This window comes from Momordica charantia (genome assembly GCF_013281855.1).
Source record: "Momordica charantia cultivar OHB3-1 chromosome 8 unlocalized genomic scaffold, Mcharantia_2.0 BLBB01000008.1, whole genome shotgun sequence".
Classification (NCBI taxonomy): domain Eukaryota; kingdom Viridiplantae; phylum Streptophyta; class Magnoliopsida; order Cucurbitales; family Cucurbitaceae; genus Momordica; species Momordica charantia.
This window is the reverse complement of record NW_028275166.1, coordinates 8,280,057-8,298,764: the sequence shown is the minus strand read 5'-3', so window position 1 is coordinate 8,298,764 and position 18,708 is coordinate 8,280,057. Positions and strand designations below refer to the sequence as shown.

Genomic DNA, 18,708 nt, shown 5'->3' with positions numbered 1-18,708 from the left:
CTCCATAAATATTTTCAATCTTTAGATGGAGCACAGTTTGATGAAGATTTTGGAATGAAAAAAAAAACAAAAACAAAAAACTTCAACAAACATATAGAATTAGAACTGAAATTGGGACGGTTTATGGGTTACAGAAGTAAGAAATTCCCAATCCATGTGCTGTGATACCAAGCATTTTCTTGGTAAAGTTCTAACATTGCACCATAGATTGGATGGAAAACTCAACAGAGTTCTGAAGGCAGGTTAATGAGCTCTGACTTCTACAGCTGATGTTCACTGCTCTTCTCTAAACTTATGACTCTTTTCTATAATACTTTATCTGCCAAATTTCGACATCTTTTCCTCTCTCGTAGTTGATGGCATACTGCGGGATGTTTGAGAGATCCATGCGGTTGCCTACAAAATACGGCTTTGATTTGTACTCTAGACTACCATTTTCTGCATCATCTGTAGTGAATCCACAAGCAAAACATGAGCTAAAGGTACAAATGTCGAAGATGGAGATACTTGTTGAATGTTAGTGTTGACTTACTTACCCTCTTCAAGTTTCAAGTAACTTAGGAAATGATAATAGCCATTCACTGCAATGTCAAAGTCATCTAGTGTGAAGTTATACCGCTTTTCCAGAGCCAAGTACAGTACCTAAAGTTCAATAAAAAAATATTTAGCAAGTTTACAGAAAAGAGAGATATGTTGTGACCAGTGACAAAATAACATAATGTAGTAGCTACTCATCTCAGTGGTTTCTGCTCATCCTATTATCCATTGAAAAGATTTTATGTAGCTCCCTTGGATAGGATTCCCATCTTTTGTAATGCACAACTAGTTATATGCATGATTGCCAATACAACGCCTACCACTTCTACTTTTTTCAATTTAGTATCTCTATTTAAACTTTTTGTCAACAAAAATTTTTAGACTACACATCTCCAAACTCGTCTGTCTACTTAGATCTCAGTAACAAGAAATCTTAGGAGTATTTTAATAGGTTAAATTCTAATAATTATCCAGAATTGCTTATCTTGATCTAGTTGTCAACTGTGATCATAAAAGGGAAATAGGATTGAAAATTAATATCTTACATCATGGAGGTTACAGTTTAATTCCAAGGAAAAACATGTAAATGGTCTTGTTGAACAAAGACCAACCATAAGTAAGGCAGCAAGTTACCTCACAACTCCATGGTGCCTAACTTAATTAGCTCCAAGGATCAATTAGTGTTTTCGTGTCGACGCCCCAATGGCCTCCTCTCCTCAAAAGAGGATCAAGGAGAAAATAGGAAAGAATATAAGTCTCACATACATGTACGTGTTTTATGCCCCTTGCCTAATAATGCATTATTTTAAGCAAATGTATGCTTATCGTTTGTCCTTTTACACATGGTCAATGATCAGCATTTTTTCCCATATCAAAATAGGATGTGAGGCACATTTCATTATCTGTTTCTAACCTAACCCATCAATTAAAAACATAAAATAATGATTGCATGTGAATGCATACCTTTTCTGAGCCTTGAGACATAAACTTTTCCAAGATATTAAAAAATGCATCAGTCAAGTCATCACTATAGATAACATCAGCAGCTACAAGCAACGAGGCTCCCTGTGCTTCTTCAACCTCTGATAAGGCCCAGGAAAACCTGGATGACAATGAAGTCACCGCAATAGAAACATCACTTTTGCTTCATATTTTACAAGTCCAAATATCATAAAAGGTCTTATTCACAAAGCCTCCACCCACACCCACGAGCTCAAGTATGGACTGTTTAGTGCATGTTTGGCGTGCCTTTTAGAAAATTATTTTAAAGTGAAGTATATAATTAGTACTTTTGAAAGAAGATGAGTTAAATATTTCATCTGAAAGCACTTAAATTTTTACTAGTCTTTAAAATTTTAACCACAAATAATAGCAAATTTTTGGGAAATAAAAAAATACTTTTAGTAATTTATGGCCACTTTAATATTCCTACCAAACACACTCAATTGGGGAAAAATTGAACCATTCAGGGTGTACACTGAACACTTTTCAAATAAAGTGAATCGCAAAACTCTAGTCACCTGTTATTTCGGGGGCATTCTCCTTGGGTTTGCTTAGGAGGCCAAGGTTCTGTCCAATCGAGTTCCCTTACATGCACTTGAACTCCAGCATTAAACCCTCCAGAATTAAGACCAATGTTTTTGGCACAGTTTTCAAGAACATGGTCACCTTTATCTGTCAATCATTAAGAACACATACTCGCTTCAGAAATATTTGCCAAATATTACAAGATTAAACCATCCAGTGAGTTATTTTCGTTTTTACTTTAGGAAAAAATGTGTGCACACTCACAAATTCATCAATCTATCAGAACCAGATCAAACTAATAAGAGAAATTCATCAAGTCCATGATTGACAATTTGAAGATCTGCATCTGATTATTTCATTTCCAAAATGGGAATACAAGGAATCACAAAAATCAAAATCAATTATGATTGCTGTACCAGTTAGAAATACTGTTTTAGCAACCCGTGCAAGCAATATTCCCACCAGTCCTGGCAAGAGCAATAAGATAAGACCCTGTCATTGAAATAGTAATATAGTCAACAGTGGTTTTTCAAAAATCTGTTTCAGCTAATGGTACAATAATACAAAAAGATGGTCAGAATCAGGACAATAACAAATGTGTGAAAATAAATATCAAGAAAGCATTTCGCTAAAACACCTGTTCCAGCTCCAAGTTCTAAAGCAACAGTTCCATCAAGCTCAGATGAAGTTATCATCTTATGCAAAACAAAATCAGATAATGCCAGTTCTGCTTTCCACACCTGAAAGAGGAAAGATACTAACTCATATAACGAATGTAGCTAAAAAAATTATATGTATAAAATCAAAATTCATGAGAAACAATTACCTGCAAACCAACACTTGGGATCGTTGACATAATATTATGTTGGATCTTCACAATATAACTACGAACTGAAGGTTCTACTTCTACATCTGTTTTCGATACAGAAATGTCACAACATCTTAAAAAGCTGATAGATACTAAGCGTTCAAACGCTCTTATTTCCAATTCATAAAGTTTTTAGGTATCTAACTTAATTTCCGTCTCTGTTAAAATTCAAACGCAATTACTCTTGATACAAAAATATGGGTACTCCTGGTATTGTTAAAGCCCGATGAGTTGGTACTCACCATTACTCATGCGTCTGGGTAAAACAAGATCTCCATCTTCGTCAAAGCTGATGAGTTGCTTTCTGGACGGTAAATCACCGACGTATCTTCTGGTTTCAGTATCTAAATCAATAAAACCTATATCTGTGTCAATAATCTTATCCGCCATTAATTTCGGAACTGAAATTATAAAAGTAATCGCCATTGGCAGAATCAAGCCTAGATAATGGAACGGTCTATGGATCTCCGTAGCAAACATGGAAGAGATGAATTAAAGGAAACATGGAATTACGAACCGGAAGGAATGGAAATGGTGAAGTGTGAAACGTACGGCCCGGAGAGACCAGATGGACAGCCAAGATGAACCTCACTCATCACCAACTCCTCGTCCGAGACTCCGTCGTCCATGGAAGTCCTGTTCTTCGTCTCCGATGGCGGTGGTGACGATACGGATGAATGAAAAAGCGCGCTAAATTTGCAGGAAAGAAGGAAATGCCATTGCCAAGGGTAAAATCTTCTTTTTAGTCAAAGAGGGGATAAGAAAACCGATTGGACCGAACAACCGAATCAAACAAGTCCAAACCGACCGGTTTAGTTAGATGAGAAATTTCACCACCTTACTCAGCTATATTCCTTATCTAATTGAGCTATATTCAATTTCTCCTACTTATATATCAAGTATCAAGTTTTCAACTTAGAACTTTAGACCCAGTCAAATGCAGTAATTTTTACTTTTTAGCAAATTATATTGAACTACATTCATGTATTAATTTTAAATAAAAAAAACAATTTAAAGATTTTCCAAAACTCACTCATTAATCAAATTTGGTACGAAATCAACCATTAAATAAATATCGCATGTTGATGTTGAATTTTGGAGGGGTCTATGTGTCTTTCGAATGAGTGGCCATTGAACGAATGAACCTACAACAACGAGTCTCGACACTGATACGATACTCTGTCTAATGTTGTTTGACGATTGAGTTAGAAATCGGAAAAACAGAGAAACGGTAAGCACCTTAATAAATTAGCGACACATTTTTCACTTACCATATGGTCAGGGTGTTCCGTCCCTCTAATAGGTGTTGGAGCTTATTAAGGAAGACGTTTGTCGTGTAGATGGTCCACTTATGGGTTATTAGAGGACATTCTTGACGCATGATTGCACCTGTATCACATGCTACCATGACCTACTATAGAGGTCCTACAGTAGGATGTGTCGTGTTCAGCCCGTATGTCTCTACCAAAACCAATGTCGTTCCTCCATTGGTCCTAAGTTCGTAGAGGGTTCAGTTCCCATTGCCAGTTGTCGTCACTCGAGACTCACACGTTTTTTGCTTAATTTTTACACTCAACATCTCAAAACTCGAGCTTCAACAAAAATCTAACTTTTAATCGTATTTATTTGGAATTTCATTAAATTTGTACCATATAATATCAATAAAATTACATCTATATACAAATAAAAATAAAGTTCCTCTTTGATTTTATTTAATCAAAATCATTTTTTTTTTCTAATCACTACTTAGTAGCCTAGTTGGACTTATTTTTTCAATGATGAGATTATTTATTTCATTTGAAACCAAAAAAAAAAAAGTTTTATAATAAAACAACAAGAATCAGAATTAAAACTTACAAGAAACAGTCGATTTTTTCCCCCTTAAAAATTAGGCTATTTGATTCTTGATCGGAGAAAACCGAACAATTCGTAATTAAAAACCAAAAGTTTAATCCCTGGGGCAGCCCAAAATGATTTATCGAACATTAACACCAGTTTTCCCCTACTTTCCTCCTCTCAACTCGCTGCAATTTTTCTCTGTGGTTTGATTCAGTGTTTCTTGATTCTCCCCATGGCATTGTAGCAGAAATGAATTTCGCATCACTTGCTTCAAAGCGGACCATCTCTTCCCTGCCCTGTCTCTCTGCGAGAATAAAGCAAACAGGTGAGCTTCACTTTCATCTGCTTCAATGGCGACCCAGAAGAATCTGTAATAACTTTGAAAATCCACGTGTTTCACGTTCTATTGCTCCGGTTTTGTTGCGTATAAATTCCAATTTTTACTCAATTAGTGTTTATGTTCTGCTTCTTATGTAGAAAATGAAATTGTCCAAATGTTTCGAGTGCCCAGTCCAAGGGACGAAGCTTCCAACTTCCCCATCAATCGAAGGGTATCGCGTAGGGATCCTTCTGTTCGGACTCTGGACGAGAGGTTCACCAGGATTTTGAAAGTATTCAAATGGGGGTCTGATGCAGAGAAGGCGATAGAAGTGCTGAAGCTCAAAGTTGATCACAGGTTAGTTCGTCAAGTTTTGCAAATTGATGTAGAGATTAGGGTTAAAATTCAGTTCTTCAAATGGGCTGGAAAGAGAAGGAATTTCGAGCACGATTCCACTACATATATGGCTTTAATTCGATGCTTGGAGGAATCTGGACTTGTTGGTGAAATGTGGAAGACAATCCAAGACATGGTTCGCAGTCCATGTTCTATTGATCCAGCTGAATTGTCTGAAATCCTTAGGATCTTGGGGAAGGCAAAAATGGTGAACAAGGCATTATCTGTGTTTTACCAGATTAAAGGTCGCAAATGTAAACCAACAGCAGCCACTCACAACACCTTGATCCTGATGCTTATGCAAGAAGGCCACCATGAAAAGATCCATGAGCTCTACAATGAGATATGCAGTGAGGGTAACTGCACCCCTGATACAATCACATATAGTGCACTTATCTCCGCGTTTGGAAAACTAGAGCGTTACGATTTTGCATTTCGGTTGTTCGACGAGATGAAGGAGAATGGCTTACAACCAACTGCAAAGATCTATACTACCATATTGGGAATGTATTTTAAATTGAATAAGGTTGAGGCAGCTTTGGGTTTGGTTGAGGAGATGAAAGGGAATGGCTGTGCTCCAACTGTCTTCACTTACACTGAATTAATAAAGGGGCTTGGGAAAGCTGGAAGGGTGGATGATGCCTATGATTTGTTTTTTAATATGTCGAAGGACGGTTGCAAGCCTGATGTTGTACTTCTAAACAATTTGATCAATATATTAGGCAGGGCGGACCGTTTGGAAGATGCTCTAAAGCTTTTTGATAAAATGGATTCTTTACAGTGTACACCCAATGTGGTTACTTACAATACTGTGATAAAATCTATGTTTGAATCAAAAGCTCCAGCTTCTGAGGCTGCTTTGTGGTTTGAGAAGATGAAGGCGAATGGCATCGCTCCCAGCTCGTTCACGTACGCAATTCTTATTGATGGTTTCTGCAAGACAAATAGAGTTGAGAAGGCCTTATTGCTTCTTGAAGAAATGGATGAAAAGGGGTTTCCTCCCTGTCCAGCTGCTTACTGCAGCCTGATCAACAGTCTTGGACAGGCGAAACGATATGAAGCTGCAAATGAGCTATTTCAAGAACTAAAAGAAAACTGTGGACGCTCCAGTGCTCGGGTATATGCTGTGATGATAAAACACTTTGGCAAGTGTGGACGTCTCAGTGATGCTGTTGATCTCTTTAATGAGATGAAGAAACTTGGATGTAGCCCTGATGCTTATGCTTATAATGCACTCATGTCAGGGATGGTAAGGGCCGGAATGATCGACGAGGCTCATTCCTTGCTGAGAACTATGGGAGAGAATGGTTGCACACCCGACATAAACTCACACAACATTATACTGAACGGCTTAGCTAGGACCGGTGGCCCCAAGCGGGCAATCGAAATGTTTACAAAGATGAAACATTCGAAGATCACACCAGATGCAGTTTCTTATAACACTGTACTCAGCTGTCTCAGCCGAGCTGGTATGTTTGAGGAGGCTGCAAAGTTAATGAGAGAGATGAAGTCGAAAGGATTCGAGTACGATCCCATCACATACTCATCAATCCTCGAAGCAGTTGGTAAGGTCGATGAGGATCGCAGTCCAGTTACTTCATTCACATTGTAAAGGTTGGGTTCTTTTAGGCTTTATAAGTAAACTTATTATATGCAAAATTGCCATGTTACTTCTAAAAGCACCTTGAATATACAGAAACAATTTTATTTGAGTAATGCTAATACAGAGTTCATGGCTAGCAGCAAGCTAGATAAAAGTCAAATGTTTGTGACTGTGAGAAGATTGCATTTAATTTAACCATTCAAAAGTTGAAGTGCCTTGAGGATTCTAACAAAGTTCCCCTATTGTAATCTATGGAAATTGATATATCTATGCTTTTTATAACTTTTCCTGGTGGCAAGCCAGCAATGTTTGAGAAGGCAGATTAGGACTCTGTTGTTTGAAGTGAAGAATATTGATCAAGTTTATGAGTGACATTCTCCATGGATCCATTTCATATTTTGGCTATTGGCATTAGATGAAGGACTTCATGGATCCTCCATTAATGGGCAATTATTGATGCCCAGTCTCTTGTTGGGCAATTTTTCAAACCTATTCAATATTCCAGCTTTGGAGAATGGGGTATGGATGAGATTAGAAATTCTCAAAGAATTTAAAGAGGAGCTTAATTTGATATAATATAACTAAAGTTTCCATGTTTTTTCGTATTTTATTTCAAACTTTTAAAGTTGTTCATCTTATCGAATGTTTAAAAAAATCAAGCATCAAGAATTGTCCATTTAGTAGTAATTATGTGACACTCGAGTATAGGAGAGGTGCATGAACGAACAAATACTACATCTAAGTAATTAAGAACGTTTTAACATAATTTATAGTAAAAGTAATTACTTCTACCAACAAAGTGTACTTTCTTTTTCTCTAAAATTAAAGCATGTTTGGCGTGACTATCGAAACTACCTGGTGTAGTGTAAAAACATGAACATCGTGAATCGATGGTTTGAAGTTTTGAAAATATAATTGATAAGCATTGACATTACGCACTTTCATCTTCCATGTAAGTTGAACCACCACCCTACATATCAACCAATAGTTTGGAAGCATAAGATGATAAAACTTTCTTATGCTTATCTAATTTCTTAACATGTCCAATAACGTTGGTTTGACTTACCTAAACAACATTTTTTATTCCTTATTGAAAATAAATTTTATTGATGATCAGATGAAATGCCACATAGCCTTTAAGTAAGAAACAATTAAATTATCATTTCTTAGAGAGACAACCTTATCATATAGAACAATCTCTTCAAATTTCAAAATCATATAACATTCCTCATTTGAAAAGAGAAAAAGAACTACGATTTCAATCTTATTTTAATCGAACTTTTATTATCTTTTAAAAAATCTTTATACTTTCAAATCCTAGTTTTTAGATTGTACCTAAAAATCTACTTGAATGCTTGTTGCTAAACCTAGGGATTGTATTGAACAAAAAGTATGTGTTGAAGAACAAATGAGTGATATGTCAACACTTCCAACAGCTTTATAAAATATTATTTTTCAATTGAAACTCTCTCTTTACTGTAGAGATAAGATTTTTTACTCAAGAAAGACGACTAAATGGGCAGAAAATTAATGTTGATTGCTATTGAGTCTTGGGTAAGAACAGTGTAGATTTAAAAATTGAAAATTATAGTTATTTTAGTTAAAAAATACGCAGGATTGAAACTCGATACTTTTTGATTGATAGTATAATGCTCTTACTAGTTGTTCTATACATATACTGAGAGGTTGGTCAATTAGATAATACTTTTTTCTTTCTTTTTCTTTTTGCTAAATTTCACAAATAAATCAATATTTTTTTATTTTAGGATGATTTTAAAAAGTATATTAAAAGATTAAAAGTAATTATCAAACATATAAAAAATTGAAAAAAAAAAGAATATTATCAAATGGAGAGTTTAGACAACTTTTAAAAAATTGAAGAGATATAAGTTATGTATAAAAAAAAGGGCAATTTGGGTGTTGTTTTCAATTATTTTCTAAATTTAAAAACCTATAACAAAAGGAATGATACGATAAATTGTCGAAAAATCAACCTTTTCTCTTTTCAAAAGTAATTTATTGTATTTCAATTATTTAAACAAAGGAATTATAAAATTGATATTAAATATAAAAGAAAAATGTCAAGTGAAAAATAGATCTAAAGTAATATAACAATGAGTAAGAATATGAAAGGAAGAAAACATAATCATTTGGCTAGGTCTCTTTTGGCACAATTAAAAGCTAAAAGAATAAGAATATATATATATAATTTTCGAACATTAAAAAATGTTTATTTTATAATACAACATGTGGGATGGGAGATTACCGCTGAACTTATTTTTTAAATTAAATAACAGTAATAAATAAATAGATTGAGTATGTTTTTTTTTTTTTTAGAAAGTTTATTTTAAAGCTTTTAAATGATTACGAATCATGTTAATAAAAAATGTGGGTGAAACCATGTATAAATAAAAATTTTGAATTTATTCCCTAAATAAAAAAAATCATTTTATAGGTTTCATTCGATCTATAATGTTCTAATATATGCTCACATGTCCACTTCTTATTTGTTAAATTAGAAAAATAAATAACAATGATTAAGAAAGTAGCTATTTTAAGTTCATAAGCTAATATTTTAAAGTTTTAGTTGAAAGTTTGGATGTTAGAATAAATCTTTTGAAATTTGAGTGAAATGTAATTTAGATATATTATTATAGTAGTGATGATACCATATTTCACTCTAAATTGGAATAAAATAAATCACAATAAAGGAAAATAAAATAAAATGTCGAATGTAAAACCAAAAATAAAATAATAAGTTGGGTTTCCGAAAAGCGACGAAACGAAGCTTTCAAAAATATAATTAAAAAGGAAAGGAATAAGCGGCAGAAGAAGAAATGATTACGCAGGCGGCCTCTGCAATTCTTATGTGGGACCCATTATATCATTAATCAATGGGTCCAAACGCCGTTACTTCACGGCGCCCATCTGCTCCTCTGTCTATTTAAATATTTGCTAGAAAACATTTTTTCTCTCTAAAAACTCTTTTTGACCACACGATTAAATTTTAGTTTATATTTTATAACACTTTAATACCTGTGCTTTTAAAGTTATAATAATTTTTAATTATTTAATTTATAATAAATAGTTTCGTATTTAAAAAATTTCATAACTTTAGTTTTTATGATTAATAAATACAGTTATTATTTTTTGTTGGTTTATCAATCTACCTAGGTAAGAAATTATATTAAATCTTAACGTTGTTTTTCAAAATAAGAATTAAGTTGTTAAATTTTAAATTACAATATTAAATTATTACATATTAAAGTTTAGAATACTAAATTGTTTTGACATTAAAAATATAATAACTAAACCATTATAAACTTAAAAATACACAAATATTTGTTCTAAAAAAAATCCTGTCAAAGCAAAAAAAAATATTTGTGGTATTTTTTATGACTTCTTTCTCAACTAAAACCCAATAATGTCAAAACGAGTATAGTCCAGTGATAATTGGCATATATCTTAAATCAAGAGGTACGTGTTGTACTAAAAAAACTAAAACCAATAATATGATTTTTTTTTTATAATCACTTCGACGTGAGCAAAAATTATTGATATTTTTTTGGTACAACAAATAAGGGTGGAAAGGTCCTAAATTATCTTACTTTTTGTTTCTCAAGTGAACCATTTGTCTAATTTTAGACATCAAAGTGTATTAAACTTAATATCAATATATAAATTTTATAAAACAAAAATATGAATATTTAACAATAAATACCAATAATTTTGGAAAAATATGAACAGTAGAAGAAACATACAGAGGAGAAATTAATTGAGGGTAGATTTGTAGATAATGGTCAATTAATCTTCAATTGCTCTGTCCCACCACTACCTTTGTCTTTTTCTGCCAATACAAAGAGAGAAACCCTTTGAAAAGTGTTTTTTTAATAAAGAAAAAATCTTCAATTGTGCTGATTGTGAGCCAATCAAAATTCAACTAAAAAATACACAATTATTTTTTCCCTATAAAAAGATGCTCTAAACTCTAAAGTCAAAGCAAAAAAATATTTGTGGAACAAGTAATCGGAAATGGAGATTCGAACTCACGATCTTTAGTTGAAGATGTATTTTAATCGATTGAGTTAACCTGATAAAATTTGTGATTATCGATAAACTTACTTGTAGGTCAAATATTTTAATTTTCACCTTATATTTACAATATTATATTCTTAAAAATAACTTTCTACGTCTGATTTTCTATACAATATTTTCAAACTAAATATAAGGTAGATGATAATTTATAAATGTATTATACCGCCAACTTAATATAACTCAATTTATTTATTTATTTTTAGTACCAATACAACTCAATTCCCTCCTACGTGTTTGATTTTTGAACTAAAAAATAAAAAATAAAAAGGTATTAACCTTGCAATTTATAATATTCTCTAAATGTAAGACTCTATGACTTTTATTGTTTTTTAAACTTTTGGATGAATATTGATTGTTTTGAGGGAAAGAAGAGGATATATAACAATAAACAAATTAATGAAATAATAGTAAAAAGTATAAATAATAGTTATATTATTATAATTGAAAATTCATGTATATGGTTTGGCCTGCACTTTGTATAAATTAATACCAACCATATCAATAATTGATTAAGAGCCGTATTAATATATTATGGCAAGAAATCTCAACTGTGCCATGTTGTCTTGTCCAAGATATAATAAATATTGAGATCTTTTATCAAATAGATAAGGTTAAGATCTTTTTTTTTTTTAATATAGATAAGATGATATGGAGTATGAAAAAAAGTACATATTTCATACCAACAAAAATTAAACTAAGATCTAAAGTTTGTTATTTATACATTGTTTATAAAGATTACAAATAAAACGATTAAATAAGTTTATTCAAAACCGCTAAAGTAAGTATAGCTTAGAAGTGCATATGAAGTTGTGAGTTTAATCCCCACCGTACATGTTATACTAAAAAATGTTTATCCATTGAAAAGCTGTTTATAAATTATAAGATAATTTTCAAATAACGTTTCCATGAAACATGTATTACTAAATTTAGTTACATTATATTTATATAATAAGTACTTGTTTTTTCTTTTTGAAAAATTTCTTACATTTCAAACGAGATAAAAAATGTTAAGGTTGTTTCTCGGCGTCGAATTTCAAACCTTAAGATATTTATTAAGAGATAGAATTTAGAAGTTCAATCCTCGTCCAAAAAACGTAAGTTTCAATTTACTCTTCATCCTTGTGCTATTAACCATAACTAAAATTACCCAAACCACTTTTTAGGTTAAATTTTAAAACTATTTCATTATATTTTTGTTTGTTAATGATTTTGGTTTATTAATGATCTTGATATCTTACCCTAGTGAAGTAACACAAGAAAGGATTTTCTCGTGCACATCTTATCTTTGGTGTGAGTGTTTAACACGTAAAAGAAACCCATTTTTCCTTTAAAAAAAACCATTTTTTATTTTTATTTTATATATTTTCTCTCTCTCATCGAGGAATATACGTATTTCTATACAAACTGGCGTAGAATACGTAGTTATTCTCCAGAGAGAGAGAGAGAGAGAGAGAGAGAGAGAGGAGAGAGAGAGGGCGGTATTTCAAGGCTGAGTGATGGTTTTTATTGCTGCTCTGATTTTGATACGTTCGAGAGGCCAAAAATGGAGGATAGAAGCTTGTGAGTGAAGGATTTACTTCAAAGGATTTGGAAAATTTGGCCACTTTTTGGCACTGTTTCTTAAGGGATAACTCCGATTGCGATTTGGAGTTTTTTCTCCGCGTTTCGAACTCTCATTCTTCGACGGTTTTCAAGCAAAACCAGGTGCTCTCTCCTTCCATTTTCACCTTTCTTTTCAACTTTTTTCCCCCAAGTTTTGCCCATTCCCCTATAATCTGCATTACTGATCCGTCATCCATGCTTCGCATTATTGGTGATCTTTTTGTTTTGTGCATTTTTATGCCCTTTTGAAGTTCGTCTCTCGCCTTCGCGGAGGCTGGAAGATTTTGTTTCGTTCTCATTCTAATTTTTAGGAATCGTTCCGATGAAGAAATGTTTAACGAGTTTTGAAGTACCCACGCATAAGTTTTCTTTCACTTACATTTTCCTACTTCCGATTTGGGTTTAGACGTATTTTTGAACTCCTGTTGTTAATCAGGAGCTGTTAATTCCGAGCATCAATTAGAATCTCGGAGAATTTGAAGCTCTTTATGTATCGGTTTCTATATGTGCTTTTAAATCTCGTGCTATCTTACTTCGATTTTGGGATTAATGATCATTTTGGGAAAACTTTGACTCTTTGATTCTTCTACTTGTTTCCTTGCTAATAAGTTTTGGTTCGTTTTCGGAAACCTTCGTAACAACCCCCCGGGTTATTAGGGATTTCTCCAGAAATTTGAATCTTCGATGGTTCTAGAACCGAAGCTCTCCGTTTTACGCTGCGAGCTTTTTGTTGAAACTCTTAAAAAGTATTTAATGCTTCTTTGAGACAAGTTTGATCAAAGATCTCGGTAAAACGTCTGTCCTGGTTATGTTACTTCGTTCCTTAGCTTCCATAAAAATCTATTTTTGTTGAACTTTTTCTGTTGCATTTGACATGAATTTTAGGCCTCCATTTCCGAACTTATTGCCACCAAACTTAAACTACAAATTTAGGTAGTACCAGATAAGATTTTTGTTAAATGTATAATTGGGACATAATGGCAAAGACCAAAATAGACTTTTATGTAAAGTTCAAGGATAAAAACAGGATGTTTGAAACTCACTTTTTAATTGTTTGGATTATGTATTCAACTTCCCTTCATTTTTATCCCATATTTCCTCATTCTTATTGTTTTAATCCCTGTTGCTACTGAGATACATTTGCTGCTTTACTCAAAGAAGATTGTAATTTGTATTGCTTTTTGGCAGTTACTTGATGAAGTTAGCTGATCCTTGTTGTTAAGAACAAAACAATGGTTCTGAATAAGACTAAGGAAGAGAAGTAGTTCTGAGAGAGAGAGAGAGCATTTGATGGTAGTTTGATGGCTAATTCTGCTTCAGACTCCTACTTACAAGCTGGATCACTGGGCAAACATATAAGCAGTTCACTGTTCGGTATTCCTGGATTCTTTTCCGGGTTTGGGTCGAAAGGTTCGGTAGATAGCGACTCACTTAGAAGTCCTACATCGCCGTTGGATTTCAGGCTTTTTTCCAATCTTAGCAACCCATTTGGTTTTAGATCCACATCATCGGCAGAAACTGAAAGCGGTCGCCAAAAGAAGTTTATTTCTAGTGAGGTAGGTCTTGGCATCATAAATTCTATTGTTGTTGATGACTATGGACCAGCCAGTGAAGTTCTCGATTCAACTCGAAGGAAGAATGTGATTTTTGGACCACAGATCAAAACTAAAATCTCTAAATCGTCAAACCATTATATCAAATCCTTTGGTTCTACTTTGAAATCTTATTCTTTGCCAACCAATTATACAATCTCATCACTTTCCTTAACCAAAATTCCAAGCTCCAACTCTGGAGCCATAAATGGTCTCTCTGGCAATGGAGAATTTTCTGCTTTAGAATCTGTACCCTTTGAAAGCAATGCATCATTTTTGTCAAATGCTGGCAGCTTTTCCTCCCTTGGTAATGACTCGACTCAAAATTCTGATCCAAGTGCTGAAAATTTTCCATTGGAAAGTAACAACACTATCTTTCCAGTGATTAACAATAGCCCCCAAAGGGAAAATTCATTGCCCATCAAATCCAGTTCATTGCCAATCACTATTGGCTCAAGCCATGCATATGTAGGCTCTCTTACTGCTAGAGAAATAGAACTTTCTGAAGACTATACCTGCATAATTTCTCATGGTCCAAACCCAAAGACAACACGCATTTTTGGTGACTGTATTTTGGAATGTCACACAGACGAAAATATTGATTCCAGTAAGATGGAAAATCCAGATATCGAGTCGTCTCCATTGGGAAGTTGCCCAGAAGGTTTGGTCCATGGAGCTGCGGATGCTGATTCGCAAATCTGTTACTCATGCAAGAAAGTTTTGAAATCGAAAGAAGAACATGATATTTATTTATGCAGGTCCGTCTGATTTTCAGCATTTCTTAACTTATGAACTCCAACGCCAAATTTTAAATTGATTGTGTGTTTTTTCCTCTTACTCTAGCAGGGATGACAAAGCTTTTTGCAGTTCTCAGTGCTACTCTGAGGAGAATTTTGCAGAAGATAAGATTGAGAAGACTTCAAAAGATGAAAGTGAAAGCTCTGCAGTGTCAAGCTACCATGAAGATCTCTTCATCATGGGGCTCCCTTTGCTTTATGACAATGAGTTATAGTTTATTTTCACGCCCTCCCACAGCCGTGTTCGGTGAGACGACACGACAGGAAGAGGAGGATCATCTGTTTACTAAGAGCTGTCTGTGTAAATCAGTGTGCAGCCATGGATGATCGCAGAGTTTATAGTTTTTCCCCCATTTTGTGCTTTCATGGTGTTGGTGAGTCTCGAGTAGAGAAGAAAGATGAGTTTTTGCTTCCCCTCCTCCCTCAGGCAGAGCATAGATATGATGTTATATCTGTTTTGCTTGTTCATTGAAGATTTTGGTTCAACTTTGTTAACTGGAGATCATTTTGCTGTATCTCAAAGACTTTGTTGACTTGAAAAAAAAAAAAAGGTTTTTGCAAACAGTTTTTAGAAAAGTTATGGATAGTTTGGTATTTGAGATGGAAACATAATAATATATTATTATATTCTCCTATCTTTTTTGAATGACATTGGAAATTCAAACATTTCACTTTCAATGGTAGTAAGACATGTCTCTTGATTGGAACTATGTTTTAAGGATTCTTGCTTTATTCTCAGTTCTATATATGTGCTTGGATGAGGAATGAGATTCTCTCTCATCTTCATTATTTTATTTTTACAATATTATAATACCAAATTAAAGGTCTTTTTAAATAATATCTAAACTCTTTATCTTTTACTAGTGTATTACCACGTGCAATGCACGTGCAATACATAAACATTTTTTTATGTATTGACTTCTATGATTGTTTTTTTTTTCAACAATAAAAACAGGAGCTTGTAATTATCTATATTTTAAACAAATATTCTAAATAAAATTGCTCAAAAAAGAAACATTCCAAATAAAAAAAGTACATTGAACAATAAAAAAACATTAGTAACAAAAAGAAAAATCCAAATCCTAAACTAAATAAAATTGCTAAAAAAAAGAAACATTCCAAATAAAAAACACACTAATTAGAAAAATAACAATAGTAACAAAAAAAAAATCCAAATACTTACTATACACTAAAAGAATAAAAAACACACTAATTAGAAAAATAACAATAGTAACAAAAAAAAAATCCAAATACTTACTATACACTCATCTTTTAGAGTAAATATGTTCATTCTTGAAGATTGCTTGACATATACTATTATTCAACTTTGTAAAATTGTGGAATGGTAATGTCACAAACCTAGTATTCGAGATACGTACATTCAACATATGCCTCCTTGCAACTTGATGAATATGTCACAAATATCTTGGGATGTTTTCATGATTGAATCATCTTTGAGAGATGTTTGAAGTAACTAAGAATAAAAAAGTATTGAAACTTGTGAAAAACATGTAGAAGAAAGCCTATTTTTATAGTAGTAGATGATAAAACGTTACAAAAGCCTTTCAAATTCTAAAACTCTTGAAATTCTAGTATGAATTTTAATTAAAGAAAAAATTAATTTTATGTTGTTGGAAAACTCATTCTAACCTTTTATATTCCATGCATTTATAGTATGGATAATTAATAATTAATTTAATATTTGTAATAATATTTATTAAAGGGCAAACATGTCCAAAAATGTTTTTCCTACATCCTACCTTTTTAATATAGTATAGATAGTTTCTTAATATTTGAGTTTGATTTAAATTATATTGTTTTTGTAAAATTTAAATTTCATGCTATATCTTCACATATATGTTTATTTGAGAAATTTTAATGGGTGATAAAATTGGTCGTTATATTTGCTGATTTGTTACACAAATGAATCTTTGCAATAAAAAGAATATTTATTATTATTGATATACTATTTTAATTTTATTTATATGATATATTAGTGATAGACCAAACATACTATTAATAGAAAATGAAAGTAAATTATATATCATTTTGATTTTATTGATATGGTATATGCCTTTATTTATTTTATACTATTTTTATGTCCCTTTTTATTACTAGGTCAGGCGTACCCTCCAAAATTAAGAAGATTTCGGGTTTTTGGTTCTTAGAATAATTAGGTGGATTATTAAAGAAATAATAATAAATAAACAAAAACTAAAGTGAAAATTGAAATATTAAAGTTTACAGTGGGAGTCGAACCTTTTGATGTGGAGTCAAAACTAAAAGCACCAATCCACTGCGCTATGTATTTTTTGACATGATATTTTTATTTACTTAATTGATTAATTAAATAAATTCTTCCACAGTGGCCTTCTGATCCGAAGTTAAATGCGCTAATCCACTGCCACTATGAGGTCAAGTTGTGAAGATTCTGTCAAATAATTATTTTATACTTTTAATATAATATCAAATGATCATCAATTACACAGATCAAATTAAATTGCGAGGAAAAGTTAAATTTTGCTCAATTTCCGTCAATAAATTTTTAGATGATGGAAAAGTTAAAAATCTCAATTATAAATAACATCTTTAACCTATTCAAAAAAAAAAAATTAGTATATTTCAATTAAAACAATTATATATTTAATTGCGTTAAATTTCTTTTAGTTTGAATTATCTCTTGGATGAATTCACAAATATGCCAATTTTAATATAGTTAAATTAATCGAGACATATATCTTCAAGTAAAAAAGGTAAAATGTTCAAACGCACTCATATGTTTTTTAACTGACAAAAAAAAAAAAACACCACGTTTGAAAAGTCAAATATATTACTTTCTCCACGGGAGGTAGCAATATCTAACCATGAGGCATGAACTAGACTAAATAAATTTGTTTTTTTTAAAAATAAAACGTCTCGTAGTTGTAAACAAATTTCAAATAAACATTCTTGTTCCTATAAATATTGGAGATTCAAATCCCTGGATTAATTTTTGTTGATTTCAGTTAATCTCTAAATAATTTCATTATATTTGTTTTTTTCTTCACACTAATGCAGATGGGTTATTTTATCAAATTTATATCAAAATTTTCCAATTAATTGACGTTATTTAATTAACAATTTGAAAATTGAAACCAGTTTATTTATTTTGGTAAAAAAGAAAAAAAAAGCCGTGCCAATTTTAATGTCATATTTTTGAAGAAAAAACTTACATTTAACTAAATCATTAACGAGTCTAACAATTTAAAACAGTTTAATCGAACGAACGCGCCAATCCACTGCTACGGTCAAATAACGTTGATTAAGCATTATTTTATTTGGTGTTTAATTAAAACATTTAAAATTAAATAACTAAAATACAAAAAGGAAAAAAAAATTACATACGACCACAGTGGGAGTCGAACCCACGACCTTTTGATCCGAAGTCAAACGCGCTAATCCACTGCGCTATGCGGTCAATTGATGATTTTTCGTTGCTTTCTAATACCTAATTATATAATTTTAAATTGTGAGACTCATCGTCCGGAGTCGCG

At 32.3% G+C, this 18,708-nt stretch overlaps 3 protein-coding genes and 1 non-coding gene across 8 annotated transcripts; 2 read left to right on the top strand and 2 right to left on the bottom strand.

Annotated features, from left to right (window-relative positions):
• Nucleotides 1-81: 81 nt before the first annotated feature.
• LOC111021067 (Putative methyltransferase family protein) lies at nt 82-3,644 on the bottom strand. Of its 2 annotated transcripts, none has more exons than XM_022297909.2 (9): nt 3,450-3,644; nt 3,175-3,291; nt 2,891-2,976; nt 2,702-2,804; nt 2,481-2,531; nt 2,058-2,211; nt 1,501-1,639; nt 537-642; nt 82-447 (listed from the first exon to the last, which is right to left on the bottom strand). In XM_022297909.2, the coding sequence occupies exons 1-9, from the start codon at nt 3,559-3,561 to the stop codon at nt 293-295; spliced, it is 1,023 nt and encodes a 340-aa protein (XP_022153601.1). In that variant the 5' UTR covers nt 3,562-3,644; the 3' UTR covers nt 82-292. The 2 variants fall into 2 exon arrangements, with proteins under 2 accessions (XP_022153601.1, XP_022153602.1); XM_022297910.2 differs by having other exon boundaries at nt 3,175-3,276.
• Nucleotides 3,645-4,860: 1,216 nt separating this feature from the next.
• LOC111021122 (Pentatricopeptide repeat (PPR-like) superfamily protein) lies at nt 4,861-7,249 on the top strand. Its single transcript, XM_022297974.2, has 2 exons — nt 4,861-5,096; nt 5,249-7,249. Exons 1-2 carry the CDS (start codon nt 5,021-5,023, stop codon nt 7,096-7,098), a joined length of 1,926 nt encoding a protein of 641 aa, XP_022153666.1. The 5' UTR covers nt 4,861-5,020; the 3' UTR covers nt 7,099-7,249.
• A 5,339-nt stretch (nt 7,250-12,588) lies between these two features.
• On the top strand, nt 12,589-15,824 carry LOC111021078 (FCS-Like Zinc finger 10). 4 transcript variants are annotated; one of them, XM_022297921.2, is made up of 3 exons: nt 12,589-12,888; nt 13,975-15,136; nt 15,222-15,824. In XM_022297921.2, exons 2-3 carry the CDS (start codon nt 14,088-14,090, stop codon nt 15,388-15,390), a joined length of 1,218 nt encoding a protein of 405 aa, XP_022153613.2. In that variant the 5' UTR covers nt 12,589-12,888; nt 13,975-14,087; the 3' UTR covers nt 15,391-15,824. The 4 variants fall into 4 exon arrangements, with proteins under 4 accessions (XP_022153613.2, XP_022153614.2, XP_087984320.1 ...); XM_022297922.2 differs by having other exon boundaries at nt 12,596-12,888; nt 15,225-15,824; XM_088128194.1 differs by lacking the exon at nt 12,589-12,888 and adding an exon at nt 12,895-12,997.
• Nucleotides 15,825-18,558: 2,734 nt separating this feature from the next.
• Nucleotides 18,559-18,632, bottom strand: TRNAR-UCG (transfer RNA arginine (anticodon UCG)). Its single transcript has one exon. It is a non-coding gene; the product is annotated as a tRNA-Arg (tRNA).
• Between the last annotated feature and the right edge of the window lie 76 nt (nt 18,633-18,708).